Source organism: Phragmites australis, chromosome 2, assembly GCF_958298935.1.
Source record: "Phragmites australis chromosome 2, lpPhrAust1.1, whole genome shotgun sequence".
NCBI lineage: Eukaryota > Viridiplantae > Streptophyta > Magnoliopsida > Poales > Poaceae > Phragmites > Phragmites australis.
In genome coordinates, this window is record NC_084922.1 from 48,403,710 (window position 1) to 48,431,314 (window position 27,605).

The 27,605-nt window shown below is 41.0% G+C and overlaps 4 protein-coding genes and 1 long non-coding RNA gene across 13 annotated transcripts; 3 read left to right on the top strand and 2 right to left on the bottom strand.

The window, feature by feature from the left end:
• The first annotated feature begins 12,439 nt into the window (after positions 1–12,439).
• Positions 12,440–12,763, top strand: LOC133908298 (non-specific lipid-transfer protein 2-like). Its single transcript, XM_062350291.1, has one exon. The coding sequence runs from the start codon at positions 12,440–12,442 to the stop codon at positions 12,761–12,763; it is 324 nt and encodes a 107-aa protein (XP_062206275.1).
• Positions 12,764–13,825: 1,062 nt separating this feature from the next.
• LOC133909443 (pentatricopeptide repeat-containing protein At3g29230-like) lies at positions 13,826–20,780 on the bottom strand. 3 transcript variants are annotated; one of them, XM_062351879.1, is made up of 5 exons: positions 18,821–20,780; positions 18,177–18,703; positions 17,335–17,382; positions 16,257–16,487; positions 13,826–14,698 (listed from the first exon to the last, which is right to left on the bottom strand). In XM_062351879.1, exon 1 carries the CDS (start codon positions 20,753–20,755, stop codon positions 18,983–18,985), a length of 1,773 nt encoding a protein of 590 aa, XP_062207863.1. In that variant the 5' UTR covers positions 20,756–20,780; the 3' UTR covers positions 13,826–14,698; positions 16,257–16,487; positions 17,335–17,382; positions 18,177–18,703; positions 18,821–18,982. The 3 variants fall into 3 exon arrangements, with proteins under 3 accessions (XP_062207863.1, XP_062207862.1, XP_062207861.1); XM_062351878.1 differs by lacking the exon at positions 13,826–14,698 and adding an exon at positions 15,101–15,239; XM_062351877.1 differs by lacking the exon at positions 13,826–14,698 and adding an exon at positions 15,268–15,445.
• On the top strand, positions 15,132–16,161 carry LOC133909444 (EPIDERMAL PATTERNING FACTOR-like protein 9). Of its 2 annotated transcripts, none has more exons than XM_062351880.1 (3): positions 15,132–15,271; positions 15,407–15,480; positions 15,723–16,161. In XM_062351880.1, exons 1-3 carry the CDS (start codon positions 15,157–15,159, stop codon positions 15,897–15,899), a joined length of 366 nt encoding a protein of 121 aa, XP_062207864.1. In that variant the 5' UTR covers positions 15,132–15,156; the 3' UTR covers positions 15,900–16,161. The 2 variants fall into 2 exon arrangements, with proteins under 2 accessions (XP_062207864.1, XP_062207865.1); XM_062351881.1 differs by having other exon boundaries at positions 15,413–15,480.
• A 465-nt stretch (positions 20,781–21,245) lies between the features above and the next one.
• LOC133909447 (uncharacterized) lies at positions 21,246–26,709 on the bottom strand. 6 transcript variants are annotated; one of them, XR_009908393.1, is made up of 4 exons: positions 26,630–26,709; positions 26,198–26,254; positions 23,132–26,134; positions 21,246–21,909 (listed from the first exon to the last, which is right to left on the bottom strand). It is a non-coding gene; the product is annotated as an uncharacterized LOC133909447 (long non-coding RNA). The 6 variants fall into 6 exon arrangements; XR_009908391.1 differs by having other exon boundaries at positions 23,132–24,439; positions 26,097–26,254; positions 26,630–26,703; XR_009908392.1 differs by having other exon boundaries at positions 23,132–23,216; positions 25,549–26,254; positions 26,630–26,703.
• LOC133909446 (uncharacterized) lies at positions 25,245–26,302 on the top strand. Its single transcript, XM_062351882.1, has 4 exons — positions 25,245–25,374; positions 25,496–25,648; positions 25,770–25,922; positions 26,044–26,302. The coding sequence occupies exons 1-4, from the start codon at positions 25,255–25,257 to the stop codon at positions 26,272–26,274; spliced, it is 657 nt and encodes a 218-aa protein (XP_062207866.1). The 5' UTR covers positions 25,245–25,254; the 3' UTR covers positions 26,275–26,302.
• Positions 26,710–27,605: the final 896 nt, after the last annotated feature.

Sequence of the window (27,605 nt, forward strand, 5' to 3'; positions counted from 1 at the left end):
ATTCAGACCTGCTTTTCATCTTATTTGCTGCTGCATCTGCATGCATGCAGTAAGCTTGATCCTTCTGGTTGGTTCTCATCTTCTTGTGCTCGTGAAGCAGTCAATTTGACTGTCTTATTGCATGCCTGTGCCTGTGCCTGTGCCATGATAACAGAGAATCCTTGCTTCAGTATCTCAAACGACGATCGACCGGCATCATGAAGGCATGAACACTCGTCTTTTTTGCATCGCCCTCTAACCGAGTTCATCCAAGTATGAAAACTTGTAGACCGATTCGCTAATGCAATACCAGTGTCCAGGAATTTTTACATATTTTTTTGTTCTGATCTGGAGCGTAAAAAAGTGATCTGCAGATTTGACAAAGAAATTGGGGTGGTCGGTATTTTAAATAACGACCACCCCCATGTACAATTCTTGTTTTCGTTTCTCCCTCTTCCGAATCCGTATGAGTTTGAATTTTTGTAGGACGATTATCAAATGCAATACCATGTACAGAAATTTTTACCCATTTTTTTGGGTGGTTTGGAGGGCAGAAGAGTGATTTGCAGGATTATTACAGAAAAGAGGGGTGGCCCGTATTTCAAATGATGACCACCCCATGACGATCTCTTATTTTTGTTTCTCCCTCTCCCGAAATCATACGAGTATGAAATTTTGAGGGACGATGACATACTGTATCACCTTCCTCTTACAATTTTTGCAGATTTTTTCATGCTGATTTTGAGCGCAGGTAAGTGATTTGCAGGCAAGGGGTGGTCGGTATTTTTTTTTCTCCCTCTCCCTAATTCTTCTGAGTCTGAAACTTTAAGGGACGATGCTACACTGTATCACCTTCCTCTTACAAGTTTTGCAGATTTTTTTTTCTGATTTTGAGCACAAGAAAGTAATACTACTACAAAAGCTTTTTTTTTAAAACAATTGTTAACCTGTTTTCACATACATTTAACGTATCCACATGCGATTGAAGACATATGAAAATAGATGATTTTCATATGCATAAAAGAGACTATATATAAAAATCTATTTTAATAGGCGGTTCACTTAAGCAACCACCTGTAAAAATAAGTTTTTATATACGATTATCTTAACAAACTGTATATGAAAATAGGTTTCTACATACGATTTTTAAGTGAACCATTTGTGAAAATATGTTTACACGTGCGGCACACTTTAGCATCTATTCGTAGATAGATAGAATATCACATACAGGTGACATAAGGACCCACACATGGTATGCATTTCATTTCAAATTCATAATATGCATATATTTATTCCCTCTAGATTTCAACACAAATTTTCAAGACAGATTATTAACATCACAAATTATGGATGACTTCATGCATGATGAACTCACACATATCATGTTGGACATTTTGGATATTTTTGTCTTTAAGCGAGGTGTTAGTACATTCGATCCTCCGTTTCTGCAATAAAAACATAACTAAAAGAATTAAAACATTAGTGACAATGAAAACATAACCAAATAAGAATGTGTAAGCGCAATGATGACTTACATCTTTGGGGTTTATCGTATACCTCCCGTTTACTCTAAGAAACTGGCAAACATAGTATCCACAAAGAACGGTGTCGAAATCTTGCTTGTGACACTTCAAATAACAATACAACATATTCGTTAGTTTAATAAGACTCTTCGTCATAAATAGTGAGATACAAGCATTAGATGTGTGTTATTACCGGAAAGTATGTACGTACCTTCATCGCATCTGGCTTGACCGTATCGTATATCCCACCTTTTAGTACGTACTACTTGTAGGCCCTATTCGAATGCGAAGAAGTAATTATTAATTCATAAATGATTTATAAGGATTTTATGTATGAGAATTTTCTTTATCTCTATATAATGTCAATGAGATCTTGGTAGGATGATCAGGGGAGATTGGATGAGTCAAAGACCACGAGTTTGCTCCACTTCGGTATCAGTATTATACAAATAAAGTAATCGCTACATGAATACTTATGTTAGGTTCTTGATCGACCAATTGAATTAGGTGCAAAATAAACTTTTAGGACTAATTGACGTATCAAACTTTAAAGTTGTAGGGAGGCATGATATAGTCCTTGACTTGCATTTCTAGCATAGCACTTCCTACGTAGATTGACATATCAAACCTGCGTGATTTGGTCATTTCTTTTATGACCCTTGCTTTCTTCTTATTACTCTTCCCCTTAATCTCGAGGGTATCAATCCTCAACTTCGCGATCATGTTGGGCTAAGAAATTCATTACGGATCAATGGTAGATATTCCGACCGTAACTTCAACTTTTTCGCATCGTTAAATTGCATTCTACAGAACAAACCACTAGTCATTAGCTTTTATAGCATACATTGGTAGATATACGAATATAGGGGTAGATTGTAGGCACTTACATGCACCACACGCTTATGAGATTGATGTCAAGTTTGTCACGGTAGAACAAAGCGTGCATGTTTTTAAAATCCACCATGAGATAGGAGTCTCCGCTTAGAAAAATGTTAGCGGAGACAATAGCAGTGATTATCGAGAACCCCGCGCGACATGCCCTCATGTACTATTTATGAAATCTCTTCATCTCTCATGGACCTTCTTGGACTTGAAACAATGGTAGAAATGACTTGCCATTCTCATATTTCTCAGGAATATCCGGTGTAGGCAAGAAATCCAACTGAGGATACTTAATGTTTTATCGGTCTCTTTCGTGAGATCACCCTTGAAAGAACAATGATGTCGCCTAGAGAAGGGGGTGAATATACATTTTTATAAAAAATTCACCATTTTTCCTGTTAACCTACACTTTTAGCGAAAAATAAACTAACGAAATTTTCACAATTGAAAAACCTAAATATGCTAGACTTAACTAATGCACAATCACCTAAATAGGTGTGAATGTTACAATCCTAGAGTGATAAAGATTATTCAAATCCGTCACACCCGATTTTATGATCAAACCGAATGTATAATATATATATATATATATATATATATATATATATATATATATATATATATATATATATATATATAAAATCAGTTTACACATACATATAGCGACGTCACTAGTGAAAAACATACACAATGTTTATTATTACAACATTATTTATTACAAAATGATCACACGGGTCTAAAAAAAACTACATAGCAGCGGAAAAGAAACACAACACAGTGCCGACTCCACAGGCAGTCGATTGAAAGCTCCACAAACTTAGAACTCTGTGTTATCTTCAGGATATTCCTTGAAAGCTTCACCTTCTGAAAAGAAGCGTGAGTATTTCCAATACTCAGCAAGCGGTGGAAAGTATAACATGGAGGTTTAAATCAAGATTTTTCTATCATCTAGGGTTTATTTTGCATAAAAGCCAATTTTAGACCGAGGTTACAGAGAGAGCAGAGCGGAAGGTTGTGGTGCAGATGATCGACGCGAAGATCTTTGCACCCTCACCTTCTAGAGAGAAAAAAAATACATCCATTTAAAAAGTATAAAATGCATTGATTCATCTCAATACCTATTCGATGTGATCATAGTCGGGGCTACTTTCCCGACGTTAGCTCTCTCGTTCGTACAGAACAGGGCTCCAGCTATGATACTAAATGCTACTAAACGACAAAAGTTAAAGGAGGATTTAAAGGAATATCCTGAGTTGCAGTTACTAAATGACAAAAAAGGAAGTTATAGGAGGATTTAAAGGAAGTTGCAGTACTTGACATCAAATAAGAGTTGCAGTTACTAAATGCTAATAGGATCATGATGCAGTTAACTTCAGTTGAATCGTAAATTCCTTGTCCTAAAAAAGAAAATTAGCCAACCATTAACTATTATCCTAGTTTCCTATTTCATCAAGCACATATGAAGAATATTGCACAAAGAATACAGATTCACATGCTTGTTCTGTTAGAATAAGGCCATTATCAAATGACAAAAGCATCTCGGTAATTGAGCACATATGATTGTATGAGCAATCTTAGGAGGACCAGATTAACAAGACACATGAGACTATTAGGACCTGACCAACAAGACACACGAGGCAGTTCTCAAACAGTATCAAGGTTCGGTCAAGTTGGATAAAAATGTGGACCGTGTCCTGATCTCAATATCCGATTGTACTATGAAAATTTGAAAAACAGTATTGCGTCTCGAACAATAAATTAGATGAGTTCAAGTTGTACTAGAATAGAGATATGAGCTCAAATTCTCTGACAAAAACAAGGATGGTTGTTGAAAGTAGTGATAAAGACCATGTTTATTGCCTATGGTTAGTTCAAATGTACTAAGCCAGAACGCCACGGGCCAGCTCAATTGAATCTATTAATTAAGATGCGATTATTTAAAGAAAAAGTTGCCTCATAGCCTTGCTAGATCAAGATCAGAGCAACTACCAGAGCCTTCAACTTTGCATAGAAAGCGACTGATTGATTAAGACATCCATTCTGTATGTAAGCCACAAATAGATAACAGATCTACGCATGGGAGCATGCAAATCAAAATCATTTTCACATTATACGTAAGCCACTAACATATAACAATTTAAATCATTTTCACATTATACGTAAGCCACGAACAAATAACAATTGATTGTATTTTTTTCATCAGTTACATGTATATGGCACGATGGCCAGGCATCACATAGAGAAGAAGGACCACGGCTCTGCCGGAGCACCGGCTACGATGGCTCGACCGAATATAAACAGGGAGGGAGGAGGGGGATGGCTACTGACCACGGCGGCGAGGTGGACGGCGCGTCGGCGGTGAGGTGGACGACATGTCGGCAGCGAGGTGGATGCGCAGACCGAAGGAGGAAGACCGAACTAGGCGTCGGGGGAGGGAGATGCATTGGCTCTGGGGAAGAGGACGGACTGCCGCGTCGGGGAGGGAGATTTGTCGGCTCCGGGGAAGAGGATGGATGGCATCGTCGGGGAGGGAGATGCGTCGGCTCCAGGGAGGAGGATGGACGACGGCGTCGGGGAGGCTTAGTAGTGGTTTCGGGCAGCCTGACAGCACTGTCTTAGTTCATCGATGGGCTAGGGTTTCAAGGCCTCGCCCTAGCTATATATAGAACTTAATTTCCACAGACGATTGACTTAGTTTACCACCTGTAGAAATTGTTTTAAATAAAATATTTTTGATAGGTATATTAATCATTATCATTTTTGTCACTTTTGTAAATCAATAATCACATTGGCAATTAAATTACATAACATGAAAATCACATTGAAAACTAAGTTATATTACATAGTACTATTTGTCTTGAACTGTTTTTCCTACACCATCAAGACACATGTAAGGCATCACAAATCTATCGAGAGTTGCTTCTACAAGTTTGATATTTTCTAGATCTTCGAAAGGCGGTACGTCATCGAACTGATTGTATTCTTCCTCATCCTTCACATTCTCATCTTCGATAATTCTTTATTTTTTGGCAACAACTACATGCTTCTTTTCATCCGCGGGGTTGATTATATAGAAAACCTATGTGACGTGATCAACGAGTACTCACGAGTCATCTTTGTAGCCTACAATGCTGAGGTCGACAGTTGTGAACCCGTAGTTGTCCACCGTCACGCTATTTGGATGTTTGACACATTTGCACCGGAAGATGGGGATCTGCAAATTCACTTCATAGTCGAGTTCCAAAATTTTATCTATTAACTCATAGTAGATGCTCTTTTCCCCTATTGTGTCATAGGCTTCTATTTGAACTCCATTGTTTAGGACTATGCTCTTCTTGCCCTTTGCTTTGGTATAAAACGTGTATCCATTAATGTCATACACTTGCCATGACATAACTAAACTTGATGGGCCATAAGCTAATATTTTCATATTTTTTGATTTACGAATTCATCATCTGGCAGATTTTGGTTCTTGAACTATATGGTGAAGCGACGCTTGTGCTCTTTCAAGATCCAATCATCTAAGCGGTTTTCATTTTTTGTGTGAAGCTCATTCAGGTGTTGCTCTACGTACGGCTCCACTATATTGAGTTGCTGCAAAATTGTGAAATATGCTTCTTCCACTGATGTGTAATCATGATCAATGAATCTTTTCTTTCCTTTGGTCCCTCTCCCAAACAACCACCCCTCATGTTGAGATACATGTACACCAATCGGTTTAGCATCTTTTATATAATTGATGCAACACTCAACAACTTTCTCTGTATTGTAGCCCTCGATTATAGAACCTTTTGGGTGAGCATGATTTCGTACATAGCCCTTGTGAATGCCCATATATTGCTCAAACGCATATATCTAATGTGAGAATATAGGACCCAGTGCAATTATCTCATTCATGATGTAAACCAAGAGGTGTATCGTGACATAAAAAAATGATAGAGGAAAGCACAACTCAAGTTGGCATAGAGTCTCTACCAAGTAACTATGTATAGCACCCAGTTTTTCAGCATCGATCATCTTCTATGCAATTGCGTTGAAGAAGTGACACAACCGTGTGATGACCACCTTTATGTATCCTAGCTTGATACCCCTTATTGCAATAGGGAGCATATGCGTCATCATCACATGACAATCGTGAGACTTTATGCCGATTAGGTTCAAATCTTTTATCGAAACTAGTTTCTTAATATTGGATGAGTAACCAGACGGGACTCTCACCTCACGTAAGCACTTGCACAATGTCTTTTCCTCCTCAGGAGTCAGAGAATAGCTAACCGGGGGAAGGTAATGTTTCTCATTTGGTTTGTCTTCAAGTTGTAGCTCTTGCCTGATTTCAAAATGCATCAAGTCCTTACATGGCTTTATTCCATCATTTTTCTTGCCCGGTATGTCCAATAAGAGGCCAAGAATGCTATAACACATATTCTTCTCAACGTGTATGACATCGATGCTGTGACAAACGTCCAAGTCCTTCCAGTAGGGTAAATACTTAAAGAAAATTGGTCAGTACCTTGCTCAATCGTATTGTCAAAATGTTTCTTTATCTTGCGGTATTTGTGAGTTTTGAGTAAGAACCATCGGTGTCGCGTGTACACAACCTTCTGTGAGTATGAAAGGTACACATACACGATTTTATTTAAGCATACTACACTTCCTTACTTCCCTTTAACCTATCCCGGTAGGGAAAAAAGGACGAGATAATTACTGATGGTAACAAAAATCATAACTTTCAGCGTGAAGTACTGTCGTCGGAACTCATCCCACACTCGGACCCATCATTCCATAGTTTCACCATATCTTCCATCAATGGTTCCAGAAACACATCTATATCGTTGCTATGTTGTTTCGGTCCTTGGATAAGGATAGACAGTATAAGATACTTCTGCTTCATACATAGCTATAGAGGAAGGTTGTAGATGGACAGGACCACTGACCAAGTGCTATATGAGGTGCTCATGTCATCAGAAGGATTCATTCCATCGATACTCAATGTGAACCTTACATTCTTTGGTTCTTTAGTGAAATCTGGATACATGACATCGAACTTTCTCCATTGGCTAGCATCAGCGGGGTATCGAAACTTAGTTCCATCCTTCTTGCGCTTATCAAAATACCAACGTACCAGTTCAGAGTTCCTAGGGTTTGAGTACAAACACTGCAAGCGTGAGATCACTGTGGCGGGACTTCTTCTCCACATTGAAAGAAGTGTCTTCTTCGTCACGACCAGCAGTACTCGTATTCTTCTTCGCGTTGGCGAAAGTATCTTCGTCCTCATAATCATCATTCCTCTTGTATCGACTCACATTGCACACCAGACATCTATCCAAGGATTCATACTCTTTACGGTAGAGGATACAGTGGTTCAGATACACGTATATTTTTTGCGCATCCAATGACAACAGGCAGATAAGCTTTTTCGCCTGATAAGTGGTGGTGGGCAAGGAGTTAGGCTTCGAAAGCATGTTTGCCAAGACTCAATAGATCCGAGGAACTCTTGTCGGATCATCCATTGTTGTCCTTCAACCTTAGAAGTTTAAGCATCGAATGAAACAACGTAAACTCCTTTTCACAGCCCCTTTTGTTTTCAAAACTCATGGCCGCCTTTGAGTTGTTATGTTCAAACAGCAAGTTCTGTCTGAATGGAGCTCCCGTTAGGATATATTATTTATGGAGAGATTATCATAGAGGGTTCCTTAAGATAACCGCATGTGGAAACTAATTTTCAGATGTGGTTTCTTATGTAAATTGCATGTGTAAATGATGTATTTCAACAAGCGATTAGTATAAGAAACTGCCTCTGAAAATAACGTATTTGTACAAATGGATCCTTATGTGAACCGCCTGCAATAATAGATAGGGATGTCAACGGGAAAATTCTCCGTGGGGAATGGGTAACCATCCCCGCCCTGATTGGGGGAAATTTTCGCCGTCCCCGTCCCCGTCCCCGCTCGCGGGGGAGAAAATTCTCCCATCCCCGTCCCCGCGTGGGGAAATATACCCGACGGGTTCCCCGTTCCCGCCACGCTAGCACGATAAAGGGCCTGCTGGCTGACGAGCTTTGGTGGGTTGGGCTTTAGTTGGACCGTTTCTTGCATATATGGGCCATGGAGAGTTTAAATATTTTAGAGAATTATCCCCGCGGGAAACGAGGACGGGGAACAGGGAACCGTCCCCGCCCCCGCCATACCCGACGGGGGAGAATTTTCCCCCATTAGACTCCCCGCGGGGAGAAAATTGACCCCATCCCTATCCCCTAATAGGGGAATTCCCCGTCGGGGAACGGGGATCGGGCCCCGTTGACATCCCTAGTAATAGAGCTATTTTCACAAGCAGTTCACATAAAAAATCGCATGTGAAAATTAATTTTCATAAGCGATCAGAAACCGCACGGACCCCAATTTAGTACTCGAACGATTTATTATATATACCGTCTGTAAAAATGAACTCTAGTGTCTTAAAAAATAGCTTTGGTGTACTGTGATTTGCAGGCTAGCAAAAGAAAAGGAGGTGGTCGGTAGTTCAAATAACGACGACCCCAAAAGCACTGCTCTTTTTTATCTCCCCCTCTCTCGAGTTAATCCAAGTTTGAAACTTTGAGTGACTATACGGCAACGCATCCCCTTCGTCTTCCAATTTTGTGCAGAGTTTACCGTGCTGATTTGGAACGTAGGGAAACGTTTTCCCTTTGGTCAGAGTCTAAAACAACTGCCGCCGGCCGCGAACATTTGTCCTTTTCACTTCTCCCTCTGCTGAATTCGTTAGAGATTCAAACTTTGCACTGTGTTGCGAAATAGCGATCCACGTCTCCACCATTTTTGGTAGAAATTTTGGGGATTATGTGTGCTGCAGGGAAGTGATTTGCCTGAAACTCCGACCCGGCCGGAGGTGCAGGTGCAGCGGAAGGGAAGGCGGGAAAGGAGAGCAGCAAGCTCCTGCTGGGTCTCATCTTCCCGTGTGCATAAAACTAGTCAACTTGGCTTTCCTTGCTGTGTGCATATGCCATGGCCCATGGCAGAACAGAACGTTAGAGGGGACAGTTGGGGTTTTGCTTTTGGTTTGTTGCTGTTCAAGTTTGAACAAGAGCTGTAGCCATGTATAGATTGTTGGAAGAGAGGCTCGAGCGCAAGCGTATAAGAAAAAAACCATCAACATGTACTAAAATCATGTGGATGGAGAGAAGAGGAGGTCAGAAAATATGCTGTTGATCACACTAGAGCACGTGCTAAATCACGTGCTAGTTCTCTGCAGGAAAGGGAGACACAATGTAGCAAATACAGAGGCATCGAACATAGAAGAAATCAGAATATAGAACAGGCTGGGCATGTTCTTGAGCAGCCAAACTCCTACCTAAGCAGGCTGCTGCTGCTGCTCCTATCCATGTAACTAACTCAAGGAGCCACAGGCATGGCGATAGGTGATTGTACCCGGCCGCTACGGCACTACAGTACACCAGCCCGTGGCCCCATTCGCTGGCCACGCATCCCCTTCGCACCGTCCGCTTCGACTGAAAACGCCCACTTGACGCAAAACGGCACGCTGCATACGTCCAATTCCAGCCAAGAACCACAGCCGCTACCGTCGTCGTCGTCGTCCTGCCCACCGGTACGGCCTGCGCTGCACGTACCTAAGCACTGCAGTCTGCAGCACGTAGGGTCTCGTGGGCAGCATCTCCATCTCCACGTACGCACATCAGTAGCACATGCGTGCGAACGGGCCGGCATGCGATGGCTTGGTGCTGCAGAGGATTCGATCTTGCCCGTGAGTCGACTGGCCGCTCTTGGGTAGTAGTTGGGTCTTGACGGCGACAAGCTCGCGAGCACATCTGCCCATGCACGCACGTCACGGGCCACGCTGTGACGTCTTTCTTTGCAAGAAGCTGAAGCCAATAATGGAGGATTTGCCGGAAGAGTTCAATTACCAAGCAGTGGTCACCCCGGTGACCTTCGTCACCAAAGCGTCACGACAGTTTCCAACGCTATATAAGCCCTTCATCGAGCGTGACACACAGATCACAAGAGCCCCGATGGAGTACTACACATACATAGACCGAGCCTTGCGTGCCTACTGAGCATAGCTCGCTCGCTACCAACCTAGGCGCCAAGCAAGACACCCGATGGCCGGAAGGAAGGTGAGCAACGCGGTTGCCATTGCCGTTGCCGTCGCCGTCGCGCTGGTGGCTATGCTGGTAGCGGCGGCCGCGGCGCAGGACTGCGGCGTCAAAGACTAGGACAAGGTGATGAGAGCGTGCATGTCCTACTGCGCAGGCGGCAGCAAGGAGCACGAATGCTGCGACCCGCTGAGAAAGGCCAACGTCGAAATGCCTCTGCAGCAACTGGAGCAGACTCCAGTCCTCGCCCTACTACGCCCCCTGCGCCAACAAGATCAAGTCCAAGTGCCAAATCAATTGCTACTAGTCATGCTATATATCGATCTACGCATGCACCCTTTTTGTGACTTGCCTCGTTTAAAATCAGTGTGTAAAAGTAAGTACGTCATGGAAGTATCGTACAGTGTTGTGGGTCTACCGATTTGAATTCTAATAGCAAGCTCTTTTATTCAGAATTTTTCTAACTTGACTTGAACGGTGAGATTTTTTTTTGGCCAATAGTTTTCAAATTTGCGTCGAATGTTGCACAGAGTTGAAGGTTCATTAATCGCCTGAATGTTTTGGAGCTGGGTTCAAACATGGAAAGTTCCAAAGTTAAAATTTAAAGCTGTTTAATTCAGGTTGAAGATGAACTTTTAGGCGCAAAAATGCTTTATTAGGAGTGGAGGTGTAAGGGGGAGGATAGTAGTATCCACATGCTACACGGAAGATAATTCTATGAGATTTGATCTCATGTATTTAGTGCTTAAATCTAATATATAGAGACAAAGGAAATCATATGTGATGAAATAAGGAAGGAAATAAATTATCATATGTCACGCTATGAATTAGTTCTAGACCCCAAAATATTATTTTCCCGTGCTACACTCCCACGGTAATCCTAAAAAGGAAAGAAATCCTAGAATTTAGTCAGGACAAAACGATAGCGATACAGATGATCTGTTTTTTTCTATACTATGACAATATATATATATATATATATATATATATATATATTTGTTAGATATGGATAGTATAAGCATTACAACTAGTGGTACGTGGACCACACCCAAAAGTTCAGATGTACCGCACTCGTGCCAGCCGCTAGACCGCTCCCATTACGCGGCTGGACTCGTTGGAGCATAGCCGTTAGGGATGCAGCGAGCACTCAGTGAATAGTCCTAAATCAGTACTTAGATTATTTTTTCTTTAATTTAATTAGATGAGAGTGTATCCTTAGTTCATTTTTTTAATTTTGGATTGACCCAATGATCTAGAAAATACAATACTTACATCCGTAATAGCCGTGGCCCGGCTCCAGTGCTCGGCGCGCTGCCCTCTGCTAGCTGCTGCCATGCCCGTCGGCACCGTCGCTGAACCGCTGGCGCCCCCATCCAGCAGTCCAGCACCAGCACCGCCATCAAGCGCGTCGCCTCCGCCGGTTTCTCCCTCCATCGCTCAGGGCGGGTGGGGATTTGGCCATTTGGGGCCAGACGTTTGCGCATTCGGTGCCTTTCTTCCTCTTGCTCAATGATATATACTCTGAACTCCATGCAGGCTTCAATTAGAAAAGGCCCACTTGGAGCAAAACGGAACTCCGAAATGCGTAGAGTTCCAGCAAAACCAGCGTCGTTACCGTCGGCTTGCCCACTGGTACAGCCTTATTTTTTACCGACAGGGGCAAGGATGCGTGCGTGCAGCATCTCTGCGTGTATGTGCATATATGAATGCATGGCGATCGGCGAATGGCTGGCTTGGCTTGCTCGTGACTTGGCACGCGCCGGCGCCTTATGGAGACAAGCGCGCGCGAGCACATGCACGTCACGGGCCGCGATATCCCCTCGCTATATAAGGCCGCGGCCGTCGTCCGACGTACCACATCGCAACTCACAAGTGCTGCACAAAGTACCCAACACATTTGATCACGTACGCAGCAGCTGCCCGTACTGCATCAAAGCTAGGCAACCCGATGGCCAAGACGAGCAACGCCGCCGCCGCCGTCGCGGTGTTGGCGCTGCTGGTCGTCGCGCCCCTGGCCAGCGGAGCCCTGTTCAAGCCCTGCGGCGTGGACCCGTCCGCGCTGGGGCCGTGCCTTCCGTACTGCGCGGTGGGCAGCACGGTGGGCAGCCCGACGCGGGATTGCTGCGCCGTGATGGGCGGGGCCGACGTGCAGTGCCTCTGCAACAAGAAGGACACGCTGATCCGGATGGCGAGGAACAAAAACATCGACGCCGCCCGCGCCATGACGATCCCGTACAAGTGCGGCATCACCAGCTCGCCGAACCCATGCTAGATCGAGGCCGACGGGCGATCGAGGCATGCAAGTACTAGCTAGCTTCATCCATCGTGTTGCGTTCTGTTGGGTCATCCATCGTGTCTCTAGCTTGCTTCTTGTTGTGACTTGTAAGTTTTAGTAGTTCTGAATTCTGATGGGAGGCTGCAGGCTGATTGCGTGCATGCTTGTGTTCGTCAGGCTAATCTGTCCGCTCTGTGCCCTCTTGTCTTGTGCCTTAATTTTGTACGTCCTTGTTGTGTGTCCACCTGCCAACCGTGTCGCAACAATAAAATTTGCAGCTTGCTCTGGTCATCCGATCAACTCTCCGTTGTCTGTCTAAAAGAAATAAATCATGCCTTTTGCCTTATGGAACCACACTGTTGCTGTTAAACCACACTGTTTTTTTAAACCGCACACTGTTTCCTTCAAGTTACTGTTACGTAGGAGAATATATCTGCTATAAGCATATATTTTTAATCACCATTCTAGCCCCTTGAGTCAAATCCAACCACCTTGACCCATAGCGCACATACAAAGCGATGATGTCAACTCTCTGTAAGGGTTGTCACCCAGAATTCTTAATGACGTAGAGAGGGTGTTAACGAAGCAAGAGACAAGCTGTAGCATGCGAAACAAGACGTCTCGTGTGTTGTATTTATTACGGACTAGTACTAACAGACAATGGGTTTTGTAGGACTTTGCAACTGTCTCTAGATTACATGAAGCCTGTTATAGACAGCAGCCGTCCAGTTATAGACGGCAGCCGTCTCAAGGGATGATAATTAGTCGGTTAAATAGCAAAGCTGATATGCAAAATGTTCTATGTACGCATAACTGGATGGAATAAGCAAGATCCTTTTTTGTGGTAGGCCTCAAAACACCAAGCCTACCTCTGCTCAACAGCGCCAAGTCTGTCAGCCACCTACATGCACAGATGTACTGCAAGCAAACACCACAACTCGCTTGACTCCCATGTCCCATGATTGATATGCTGAGTCTCATGCCATGACAGCAGCCTTGATCCACAAGAATATAATATATAGAATACCCATGGTGGAAAATCATAATCACAGATCGAGCCATATGTTTCATGAAAATTGCGTAATTTTGAACAGTTTTCCTTTTTATGATTCGACCGGTGCAGCACTTAACCATTTCGCGACCGACATGCACAATCAAACAAATGGAGCAGAATGCAGATACCTACTTTCGCAACAAAAAAAAAAAATACCTACAATGCGCTCAGCTAGTGAAAAATAATTTCGGTAAGTTGTTACATGTACGGATTTTTACCTGCTGTATGCTTCCGTTGTTGCCAATATCTCCTGCCCATACACCCGACAAGCATGCAGCCTACTGGTGTCGGCTTGCATGGTTACGAATCAAATCCATTTGATCAAACTTTGACCCGGTTACGGTCTCGTGACTATCAGCATCTCCCCGTGGTACCAGCTCTGAAACTGAGAGCAACAACAGCTGAACCCTGCTCTCATATCCACGGCCAACGTCTCCACCAAAGCGAGAACCAAATAAAGAGTAGAACAAATGCATCGCAGATCCAGAGCTTCCAACAATTACTGTCTACGAGAAATCACCAGACCGTACATGGTACGGCTCTGATATCAAAATCCAGATGCAGCCCATGCCTTGAGGTCGCAGGAGCAGAATGACAACGGTGAACAAAACAAGAGCTAGGCACGCAGAAACGCAGGATCCAAGGATGGGACAGCTCTGCTGCTACTCACCCTTCTACCCTTCCCTGGCATTCGTGCACTTTTACATGTTCAGAAATGATACAGCATAACAGAGCTTTTCCTTTCGTTGCCTTCTTTCAAGCATCTTCTCTTACTGAATAAGGTTACCCTTTCCTGCTTAAATTTTATGTACTATATCCACCGTTTGATATTCTGCGTCTGGTGCAAATAATTGTCCCTCTTTCAATATGTCATGGTTCTGAAGAACAAAAGGAACAACAAATAATGAACTAAACGGCAAATAAAGCATAACACAAAACTTATTACGTTCAAAATGGGATACAGAAACTAACAAACAGAGAAGCACATGTATAACAGACAAAGTGATGCTATGGAAATAGTTGAAGAAAGCCCCACCGTTGCCAAGTTTCAGACGCCTCTGTAATCTTGTGTGTGTGTGCTATGAGAGAAGGGGTTACCTGGTGGTCTCCGTGGCCCCCACTGCTCCCTCTCTATATCATTGTCTCTGCATGGTATGGCACTGGGATATGCATATGCTAGGCACGAGCAGAGGCACAGAGCGGCCACGCAGAAGAGCCATTGCACCTGTCTCCAATTTATATAGCCCCTAACATTTTCTCCCTTGTATTTGTTTCTCTAATCCAAACACAGCACCGTCCTTCCATTTTCTATCCATTGCTCATTTGAACAAGAGGGATGGCTAATGGTTGCTCCACAGCTACTACAAGCTCCCTGCTCCTCTTCTTCCTTCTCTCTGGCCTGCTTACCGGTCATGCTCTCTGCAACCAAGGTCACCATGGCAGAACATCAGGTTCTTTCCTGCCTCATACAAACACTGACTTTTGTTATTTCTCTTTTTCCTGCACGATAGTAGTCCCTTTGTTCTTTCTTCCCTTTGCTTTTCTTCACTGTTTGTTCATTTATTTCAATCTAATTTGATTTGAAGGTGCAGGTTACGGACAGCAACATACACACCAGGAATTACCTGAAAAACATTTAGTTCTGCAGGAGACTGTGAAGGTACATATGTCTCTTTTAGCTATTGCTGAACTTCCAAAAACTTGCAGCTGTGTGCTGTGTATGTAGTTTTTGGTGAAGCAATAGCAACCACTTGCCTCCAACTTTACTCCTACCGACTTACAAAAAGCCTTTAGAACAACCAAAACAAGCATGAAAACATATATGGCCTAAGTTAACCCACAAAAAGTGTAAAGATCTGAAAGCAAGTATAATTAACATTATTTTCACATGCCTCATATTAGGGTCTAAACAAGGACAAACTGCCCAAGTATACAAGGAGAATCGGCTCAACTGCTCCAATATGCACATACAACGAGTGCAGGGGATGTCGACTCAAGTGCACTGCTGAGCAAGTCCCAGTGGATGCAAATGACCCCATGAACAGTGCTTACCATTACAAGTGTGTTTGCCACAGGTGATCTTTAATGATTAGGAGGAGCTTCTATGTTATGATATGTCCAAGTGAAGAGTAGTAGTTCTCTTTCATTTTTTTTTATTTTTCCTCTTCTTTTCCTTCCATTCTTTTCTTCTCTGTTGAAAAGGCTTCATTTTTCTTTCCTTTTCTTTCTACAAGAGGCTAGCTAGTAGAGGACTGGAGTCTGGAGGGGCATTTTGTAATTTAAAATGCTTAGTTCAGGTTATGGACTAGTAATTTTGGTAGTAAATGGTCAGAATTTTTGACATCTGCAGTTTGAAATGAGCAGCTTACTTACGTAGATAAACAGTATTGTTGACCTATGGCTACCATGCATTGAGTCAATGAAGTATGAACAGACCTCGATATGAACTTGTCTGCTTGAACGCTAGGCTCGATATGCTGAGACTGTTGGCCTCCATCTGTGCTAAAACTTTAAGGTGAATAGATGCTGTAAATGTTCTTCTGTTTCACCAGAAGATCCACAGCATCTTATCTTTCTTTCCTTGCGGGACACAATATCTTCTCCATTCTAAGCACCGTCAGTTCTTCTGGGTTTTCGTGCCACTCCTCCTTCCACAGTAACAATCACCTGTACAAACAAGTATGCTAAGCTAGACAAATCACAGAAGAAAGGTGATGACTACGTGGGGCATGCAAAGTAAGGCTTTTGTGCAGTCTGCAATCCATAAGCAAACCAGACTTCATTTTTTAAGTTTAACTAAGAAGATGTTTCTGAGGAAAAATGTCAGACCATTACATGCATCTCTCCAACTTAAGCTAACATGTGCAATTTCATGATTATAAAATATTGTATCAGCAACAAACTTTTCAATACTAAACAGAGCATGTATTTTGCAAGTAGAAAGCCTCCAGGTTGCCCTGTATGTGCAACAAAAACTTGTGGAGGATCTGAGTCAACAGGAAATATTTACTAGCAAGACCTCTGTGCATGAGATGCCACTCCAGAGCAGCAACAGCAACATGTGTAGATTACGAGCAGGATACGACAGTTCCTTGAAGAAACATGCATTGCTTTAAAAAGTCCATTTGACCCCTAGGCAACCAAATATTGTTCTCTGCTACTGCAAGGTATGCAGTAAGACAAGTACATGTCACTAAAATCTTTAGTAGTTCACCCAATACCAAGACATGTTTTTGAAATGTGTTAATAGGTTAATCCACAAGAAGGCTCATGGAAGCTTTGGGATATTGAGAGAGAGGTTCCACAAATATTCAGTTATTCACCAAAGAAATTCAGTGAGAATTACGTTTGGGGACTGAGGTATCATAGGCCATCTAAGGTTGGCCCACACATTAAAAGGCCCATTATATTTCAAAATTAATAATTTCGTGACCAGATAAAAACCTCAAGTTACAAATTCTGCGAGCAAGTAAATCACAGTATGTTGACCCATCACATGTGAAGACAACTTTACCTCTTATTCTTACTGTAGTTTCAAATGCTTCAGGATCTTGCAGATCTCCTAAAACAGATGACGGAAAGAAACTGATAAATGGAGTAGTATTCTGAGAGTGACACAAGAGAGGAGGTGCATATGGCCAGAGGGATAAAAGGCTGGCATGTAGTGGCCCCAGTATTACTATTTGGCGATAGAAGGAAATCACCGCTTCTCTCAAATAAACAAGAACAGGTCATGGTCCCAAATCTAAGGAAGAAGGGATTCACATGGATGTAAGACGGAGGATCCATCTCGAGCTGCTTTGTTTTGCATGCATAAGATGCCCGCGTTGGATCCTACTTAAGTCTCGTGCACCAAGGTTGACATGAGCACAGCAGTGAACCCATGGGCTAGCAGCACCTTTGCATCTCGACGGTGCTCATCATTGTTAATGTCGTTAGAATATAATCTGAAGTTCTAAATTTGAGCATGTTTCTATACTGGTGGCAAGGAGGATCAACCATTTTGACATCTCATTCATGCTAGATTGACTAAACAACACAATGCATTGTTACATCACACAAGTCATGCTGCGTGTGAAGGTTAGTGGTGGCCATCAAGAAGATGGTCAGGCAGTGAGGAAACTATGTTAAAACAGATTGATAATTTAGAAAGCAGCTATTTAAATTGTGAAGCCAAAGAACCAACAGAAAGCATGGTTCAGAGTTTGCATTGTTGACGATTGTTAGAAGCTTACACTAATTCACAAGATCGGCTAATTTAATTTCTCCCATTGAATGCATATAAATGAATCAGCAAACAACAGCATAGTTACTAGAAGAAATGTAGAAATTAGACAGAAGTAATCAGCAACGTACAATCTTGAAGGCTTCAGTCTTCATTCTTAACTTCAACTTCATGTATCGTCATTCTGATGTAGAGAGCAATGCAACAGGGATGCAGGAACTTCTCAATACCAAACTTGTTCGCCCTCAAACCAGTTTTAGTCCCATAATTAGCAAGTGGCCGGTCCAAACAGTTAGTAGTGTAGCCTTTAAAACTGACTAAAAGGAGTAAAAAAACTGCAGCCTCAAATACAAAGCTTCCTAGTTCATTCACAGGTTTCTTGCTCGTGAATCTGAAACTTTAAATTATTCACCACCATGCAAGTAAGTCAAGAAAAATGAATAAAATGGACTACTCATGGATATTCAAGATCTCCATGTTTTGAAACCATCAATCGATCCAGTGATGTTTTAACTCAGCACCTGCTTGGGTTGGTGAAAGTCGAAGCTTGAGAAGTAGCCTGCTTCCATCAGGGCTCTGAACTATCAGATGCAATTTTCAATCAAATTGCCACCTCCAAAGTCATTTAGGAAGTAGATCCAAGAAAAACTTCATGTTCCTGAAACCAAGGAGGGTGGGCAATATCATTGATATTGTTATATCATAGATGAACTCAAATAAAGAAACTCAACCAATACTTGAATTATTTTTCTGTTTGACTTATCAAGTAGCTCACATTTACAAAATACTCATTATGCCGAGCAGCTTCAGGAAGAAAGATTGGGAAATGTCGAGTTTACAACTTCCACCTCCAACGCTATAGTGTCTCATGTCAAGAATGTTAAGTCAACAGACATTGTGATGAAGGATTAAGCAAATTTAGTGCACAAAAGAGCAATCAAGTAGATGCTGCTGTGTTAGACAAACTCCACAGCGTTGAGTATATTTCATCCTTACAAAGATGTGAACTACCTCCGTTCACAAACTCATGTATTTCTCCATCCACTTCAATCACACTCCGTCCAATATCCTTTTTCATCCCTTCAGCACTCATCAATTTCCTAATCTTCAAAACATCCTCCCACATCCCTTCATCAGCATAGATATTTGACAGAAGAACATAGACTCCAGAGTCATCAGCTCCAAGATTTGCAAGACGTTCAACTGATAGTTCAGCCAGCTCAACACACCTATGGCTTCGGCAGGCAGCAAGAAGAGATCCCCACAATTCTGGAGTTGGTTCCATGGGCATTGTCTCTATAGCATGCCTAGCCTGATCCAAGCGTCCAGAGCGGCCAAGGAGATCAACCAATGCACCATAATGTTCTACCTTGGGATCTATCCCGAAATCCTTCCTCATTCTGTGAAATATCCCTAAACCCTCCGAGACCAACCCAGCATGCGTGCAAGCAGTCAGCACGGCAAGTACGCTAAGATCATCCATGGGTGCTGCTTCAGCTTCCATTCGATGGAAAAGCATGACGGCATCCAGACCGTAACCATGAGTTCCAAGTCCAACGATCATCACATTCCAAGTGACCACACTCTTCTCAGCCATGCTTTCAAAGATCATCATGGCGAGGTCCAAACGCCCACATTTCATGTACATATCTATCAAAGCTGTCTGCACCACAACATCGAACAACACCTTCTTCTTCTCCAAGTAAGAGTGCAGCCATCTGCCTTGCTCCATAGCGCCTAATTGAGCACAAGCCGTGACTGCCCCAACTGCAGCGACTCTATCAGGCCTTACTCCACACCTTAGCATACTCTGAAAATACTCCAAAGCCTCCTTCGCCTCCCCACACCTGACATACCCATCGATGACAACACTCCACGAGATCACGTTCCTCTGCGGCATTTCCTCAAATAGTGCCCTCGCCTCATCCATCCTTCCATGCCTGGCATAACCATCAATCATAGAGTTCCAGCAGACCAAATCCCTACACGGCATTTGATCAAATAGCTCGCGTGCACGGTCCACACCACCAGCCTGCTTCCCATACCCATCGATCATGGTGGCCCAGGAAAACGCGTCCCTCTGGGGCGTTTCATCGAACAGCTCCTGAGCGAGATCCATCTCCCCGCACGCGACGTACCCAGAGACCATAGAGTTCCACGAGACGAGGTCCCGCACGCCGCCGCCAATCTCATCGAACACCTTCCTCCCCGAACGGCAGTCCCGGATCCTACAGTAGAAGCTGATGAGAGCGTTCGCCGTGTACAGGTCTCCACCCAGCCCCCTCCTCACGGCCTCGGCGTGCACCAGGAGCCCGACCCTACAGCCGGGAGCGCAGCCGCAGGCCTTGAGGGAGGCGGGGAAGGTGTAGGCGTCGGGCGTCACGCCGCCCCGGCGCATGCGCGCGTAGTATAGGAGCGCTTTTCGAGGGCTCGCGTGGGCGTGGGCGCGGATGAGGGTGTTCCAGGGGAACGGGTGGCGGGCGACGAGCTCCGGGAGGCGCGCGAAGACCGCGTCGGCGTGGGCGTGCGCGGTGGGTGCGGGGACGGATGCGAGGGCGAGGAGGAGGAGGTTGGAGAGGCGGACAGGGGAGGCGAGGAGGCGGCCGGAGGTGAGGAGGAGCGCGTGGCACTGGAGCGCGTGGGAGGCGGACCTGCAGCCGCGGAGGCGGTAGAGGAGGCTGGACTGGGCGACGGCGAGACGAGGCGGCATCGATCACTCGATGGTATGGTGAGTTTCAAACTCGAAACTCGAATGCGGGGAGAGACTACACGATGAATGAACTCGAGGCGTTTCCTGGGCAGGCTGGCTCTAGGTGGGCTGGAAGAAGCCCATGCACCTGATCTGGGCCGCGGGTAGTGGTCCTAGCCTAGGCCTGGACTTAGCGCTGGTCGGGTTGGGCCATATAGGCTCTGGTGGGCTTCAATTAGCCCAATCTATTATCTTAGTATACGGGAAAAAAAAGGAGCCTCCACGTTAATCCTCAAGTCCTAGAAATTTCCACATTAATCATAGAAAAAGGGAAGGATCTACACCATCTATTTTGGGTACTAAATTATACGGCTTGGATTGAATCGTACTGATGTTGGTTTTCAAGATTGAATCGTACTGATGTTGGTTTCCAAAAATATCTAGACCGATGTCGGATAGGAGATAGATTGAAATTTGTTTACGTAACGATGTTGTTCTCCAAAACTGTACATTAGAAAATAGATAGACATCTCCGTATCCTAATAGATTCCTTATCAATAGCTTATCATGACAATAAATATGGCATCACCTAATACCAGAACCACACACGCACGCCCAGATATTGGAGTTCAATCGGCTGTCCTCACCAAAGACCAGAACGACAGATTTAATCGGCTGGAATCACCAAATACCAGAACCACACAGCGAACAACACACGCACGCCCAGATTTTTTAGTTCAATCGGCTGGCATCACCAAATACCAGAACCACACACGCACGCCCAGATATTGGAGGTCAATCAGCTAGCTTCACCAAAGAACAGATCGACAGACGCACGCCCAGATTTTGGAGTTCAATCGGCTGGACTCACCAAAAAACATAATTCTCGCTGGTATGCTCCATGCCTATGCCTTCATGCCTGTTATTGTACTGCATTACGATTCTGGTATTTTGTTAATGCCAAGACACCTGAGAGAAGCATGTTTGAAGCACCTCATTAGGCTTCACAGTTATTAAATAGGAGACGAATATGTTTGAATAGTAGATGAAGAAGCATCTTATGATCACGATTCTGTGATAAAATAGATGCCAACACACCTGAGAGAAGTAAGTTTGAAGTACCTCATTAGGCTTTACAGTTATTATATGGGGATTAAACAATGCCCCTAAAGATCCTGAAAATAGGAGATGAATATGTTTAAATAGTAGATGAAATTTCTTTACTGACTATTGAAGCATCTTATGATCACAATTCCTATCTGCCTTTCTACCTTGAGTTACAAACATTATGGCAGTATATGATTTATTTATTGTTGAAAATTATTGTTATTATAAAATGTATGTTCGTTATGTACTATTTAAGCATATTTTGACTACTACACTGTCACCATATATGAATTCCTATTTGCCTTTGTACTTTGAGATACCAATACTATGGCATATAAAAAACTGAATGAGCTCACGATAAAAGTAGAATCAATGAGCATTAAAGTGAAAGTCATAAGAATTTGGGATCCTGAGAGAAGAATGTTTGAAGTACCTCATTAGGCTTCACAGTTATTTTATGGAGATTAAACAATGCCCCTAAAGATCTTGAAAATAGGAGATGAATATGTTTGAATACTAGATGAAATTTCTTTACCGACTATTGAAGCATCTTATGATCACAATTCCTATCTGCCTTTCTACTTTGAGTTACAAACATTATGGCAGTATATGATTTATTTGTTGTTGAAAATTATTGTTATTATAAAATGTATGTTCCTTTGACCATATCTGAATTTCTATTTGCCTTTGTACTTTGAGGTACCAATACTATGGCATATAAAAAACTGAATGAGCTCACGACAAAAGTAGAATCAATGAGCATTAAAGTGAAAGTCATAAGAATTTGGGATTCGATTAATAATGCAACTGATGAACTCATGAGCTTGGATATGATTTTGCTGGATGAACAGGTATTTTCTGTAGTAATATTCGTCTATACAAATACATATGTTTTTATTGTTTGCTAAATTCCTTTGTTTGAACAGGGTGAAACTATTCATGCTACTATCTGGAAGAATCTAATAGATACTTATAGACCACAGATCAATGGGAAAGCTATATATGCATTCAGTAATTTCAAAGTTCAGGAATCCAGCAGATACCGTCCATTGAGCAATTCAATTAAAATTGTTTTCATGTATAATACAAAGGTGAAGCAGGTGAACGAGGCATCAGATAAATTCCAGGAATACTACTTTGAGTTTGCTACAAAAGACAAATTACTAGAACGAGAAAATAAAGATAAACAATGCTCAGGTAAGTGTTTGTTTATGACCTAATTTAATTTATAACTATTTGTACTGTACATTAATTTATCCTTAACTTTGCAGATATAATTGGATTACTTACCAGTATTAAACCGGTACAAGAAAGGACAATAATGAGGAATACGTCAAGTCAGCGTACTAAAGATATCCGCGAGATTGAAGTTCTCCTGTTAGAGTAAGACAACATATTCATTAAATTTATGGACATCCAAAAAATATTTTCTCGCATTCAGTTTTTACATTTAAAGTTCATCCTCTATACAACACAAAATTTCAGGGGTGAAAAGATCAGGATAACATTATGGGGGAAACTAGCACATTATCTAAATGAAGATGTAATTGGAAAGCATACAGTTGTTATTGTTACATCAACTATGGTTGAAGCCTCAATGTTCAAAAGTAAGTTCAAATATTGTACAATATATTACGATGATTTGTCATAAATATAGATAACATATAAATGAGTCAACCAGGTCTTTCTTTGAAGAGTACTAGCGCTACAAGATTATATATAGATTTAGATCTACCAGAAACTTGGCAACTCATTGACAGGTATGCAATATATTCTCTATGTATTTTCGAAATATGGAAATATTAATCTTTTCCTGCATATTATAATTATTACATATTTGAACCATTTATTTTTACGTATTAGTACCGTGTACTGTACAGGTACTCAAATGATGAAACTTTACCAAAAATAATGGAGGTAAACAAAAGTACACAAGGGACACTAGAGGAGCAAATGTTTTACAACAGAAGAACATTACAGGAAATCACGGAAATGAGACACGACAACCCAACAGACCAAGTATATCAACTTTAATTGGTTAAACTTATATATTTGCAGTACTAACATTCATATATTTTATTTGTAGGAATTTGTATTTACATCAAAAGCTAGGATAGATAAGATACAAGAAAATGCTAGGTGGTGGTATATGTCATGCAAGTATTGCAACAAAATGTGTGATAAAATAGACGAGAAGTATTATTGTAACAACTGCGACAAATATCCCAACAAGACAACACCTAGGTAAACATGTTGGACCTGCCTTTATTAACATTTTTTAGTTATATTATATTTTCATTGTTGTAACACATGTGCTATAATAGGTATTTTCTTCGACTGCAAATAAGTGACTCTACAACAACTACAACATGCACTGTATTTGATGATGAAGCACAAAGAATGATCAACACATCTATCTCAAACTTATTGGATTCCCTTAATGGAAACTGTGAAGACGTGCCCAAGATTATACAACAACTATATGGAAAAATACTTATCTTTCGATTCAAGTTGAGCAGCCAAAACTTGACTGAAGGGAAGGCAGGCTATTTAGTAAAAAGAACATTTGTGCCTAATGAAAATCTTGAAACAAAATTCCTGAATGATAAAGATAAGAAGGTAAGGAATATTTCCTATATTCTTAAATTAGGTAATAGTATTCTCTTATATTATAGATTAATATCTTTATATCTTTATGGATTCTTCCTGACAGGAATTGATGCATGATGAACTGGATACATCAAATTTTGCTGCGCATTGTAAAGAAGATATGGAAGATAGGGATGAAAGCAACATACATTTCAGTGCATGTAAGAGAAATAATTCATCATCAAGAAGTAGATGTATCATATTAGATGATGACTCAGACGAAGAGTACACAGAAAGAAGTAGACCAAAAGAAAAGGATACAAAAGTTTGCAGCAAAAAGAAGAAAATTGTTGTTGCAAAATCCAGAAAGAGAACTCCTGAAGTTGAAGGCTTGGAATTTGATGAAAATCTCGCCAAACAGAAAGCTATTTTAGAATAAGCTATAAAGACTGGAATAAGATTAGGCAAAAAGATTAATCTGAAGAAGAGGAAATGGAAGGACACTGGTGATCGAACATCACAGATCAAATATCCTTATAGAAAAAAGAAAGGAAGAAATGTTGTAATAGAGGCAGAAATTCCAACTTATCAGGTATTTGAGTGAACAAAGCTTTATGTTCTTATTGTGTTTAATGAACTGAACAACTTATCGATTTTTTTAGGAACGACAGACCACTGATTCAGAGGAGCTAAAGGATGACCAAAATAACAATGTGAAAATTAAGTATGAGAAGATTTTACAAAAGAGACAAAAGAAGCAAAAAAAGGGACAAAATGATGCAAAGAACAACAATATTAACACAGATGACATTGATGAAGAAACAATGCAGAAGAAACCACGAAAATTGAAAAAGAGAAAGGTGAATTACAAAAGAAGCCCAAAGGAAGTAAAAAACCCAGCAGAAATTGAACAGCCCAATCAATATGCATCTTTGGATAATGAGGTAATTCTATGAACATGTGTTTATCAATTTACTTTACCTTGACAAAATAACATCTTGGATATAAATATTATCAATTTTTTACTGCACGTTACTATTTTTTAAATCAAACAATACTTTGCAGAACAAGCATGAAACTAATGCAGAAAAAGTAAAGGAGGACAATGAAGGTATTACCGGCATAAGCAACTCTGATGAAGGACGAAAGAAAGAGCAAAAAATAAAAAACCCAGCAAAAATTGAACAGCCCAATCAATATGCATCTTTGGATAATGAGGTAATCCTATGAACATGTGTTTATCAATTTACTTTACCTTGACAAAATAACATCTTGGATATAAATATTATCAATTTTTTACTACATGTTACTATTTTTCAAATCAAACAATACTTCGCAGAACAAGCATGAAACTAATGCAGAAGAAGTAAAGGAGGACAATGAAGGTATTACCGGCATAAGCAACTCTGATGAAGGACGAAAGAAAGAGCAAAAAATAAAAATCCCAGCAGAAATTGAACATCGCAATCAATATGCATCTTTGGATAATAAGGTAATCTTATGAACACGTGTTTATCAATTTACTTTACCTTGACAAATAACATCTTCGATTTAAATATTATCATATTTTTTACTACACGTTACTAATTTTTAAAACAAACAATACTTTGCAGAACAAGCATGAAACTAATACAGAAGAAGTAAAGAAGGACAATGAAGATATTACCGGCATAAGCAACTCTTATGAAGGATACAATTCAAGAACTGCAGTGAAAAGAAAAGAGAGAAATATTGGTACCGAAAAGAACAATGAGGAGGACATCTTACCAGTGCACAAAACTGAACATCCAATTGTATATAGATCACAAAGAAATAGGAGAGCACCTATAAAATACATGTATTAAGTACATAATTATTGTTGTATCATATTAATTCGATATTAGGTATATAATTATTGTTTTCTCATATTAATCTCCTTTACATGAGTTTAAACTTATATTCTACAGAGAAAATTAATGAACAACACTATTTATATCCGTAGTTCTCACAATACATTATGAATATTTCATCAAGTATTTATCTCATCAATTAACTTCCTTGAATGTTATTATTTTTCTTATATATATTAAGATAATGAAATACCAGTACCATCTAGATTGTACAACTTTAACAATATTTTGAAGACAATTTATGAAGAGAACAAAGATATTATGAATGTAAATGTCTTTGACAAATAATGCAATGATGAGAGCAACATACCAGTGCAGAAAGAATACAAATCAACAAATCAAGAGGAGTAGCCAATTCGATACAAATCAACAAAGCCAAGAAAAAAACCTGCAAGATACACATCTTAGAATTACGAGATGTCAGGAAGCACTTTGGGAAAGTAGCCTAGAAGAAGTAAAAAAAAAAGAGTTTATATTAATACATTATCTGAATAGTTGTTCGTTTAATTTGCATTATTTCAAATTTCAGTCGGATTGTTCATTGGATATCTATAGTTTTTCACGTAGGTAACCAGATTTCCACTAAAATGAAAAGGAAATAACAATTATTAAAGTTACTGTATACTGCTTTTGAATAAGAAGAACCAGCCAAGAAAGTTCAGATTTTAATTATTTTGGCAACAATACCAAAACATGATTCTAGAAAACGTCCTAATATGCTGACTAGGATAACAAAAGTCATAAGATGCTTTGGTATTAAAACCTCAGCTATGCGACATATACAATGTCAATGTCCCAAACCTTCACACATGAAAATAATATTATCAAATTTATTTCATGTACCAAAAAAAAACTTGCCTCGATTTGGTTCTGGGTGTCGACATTGAGTAGAACCCCTTGGTACTCGGCAAACTGAAACATAACAGCTGGGTTAGTCATAATCAAATTTCGCAGTGCAGCATTAAACACATATTTCATCATTTTCTTTAAATCAACTATGACTTTGGTAACATTTTGTATACTGGATAACTAAAAGAGTCACATTATAAGTTTTGAAACAAAGAGAACATACATATTAGAACAAATCATTCTAACAATCAGCTAAACGCACCACCTCCAATTCCTTAATAAGCATTTGAGATTTTTTAGAATTATTCTAGAAAATAATTGGGCTTCGACCATATAACCCAACAAAAATTTTAAGGGCCGGTGAGAAAGAATTACTGACAAATATTGCAGCACTTGAATCTAGCTTCTGAGAAAAATCCATGCAGTATCTCACCTTT

Bases quoted from the DNA above. Each gene is read 5' to 3' on its own strand.
- LOC133908298 (XM_062350291.1), top strand. From the start codon at position 12,440: ATGGCCAAGACGAGCAACGCCGCCGCCGCCGTCGCGGTGTTGGCGCTG.
- LOC133909444 (XM_062351880.1), top strand. From the start codon at position 15,157: ATGGCTAATGGTTGCTCCACAGCTACTACAAGCTCCCTGCTCCTCTTC. The intron at 15,272-15,406 runs GTTCTTTCCTGC...TTTGATTTGAAG, and splicing joins TCACCATGGCAGAACATCAG to GTGCAGGTTACGGACAGCAA. The intron at 15,481-15,722 runs GTACATATGTCT...GCCTCATATTAG, and splicing joins TTCTGCAGGAGACTGTGAAG to GGTCTAAACAAGGACAAACT.
- LOC133909443 (XM_062351879.1), bottom strand. From the start codon at position 20,755: ATGCCGCCTCGTCTCGCCGTCGCCCAGTCCAGCCTCCTCTACCGCCTC.
- LOC133909446 (XM_062351882.1), top strand. From the start codon at position 25,255: ATGCAGAAGAAACCACGAAAATTGAAAAAGAGAAAGGTGAATTACAAA. The intron at 25,375-25,495 runs GTAATTCTATGA...AATACTTTGCAG, and splicing joins ATGCATCTTTGGATAATGAG to AACAAGCATGAAACTAATGC. The intron at 25,649-25,769 runs GTAATCCTATGA...AATACTTCGCAG, and splicing joins ATGCATCTTTGGATAATGAG to AACAAGCATGAAACTAATGC.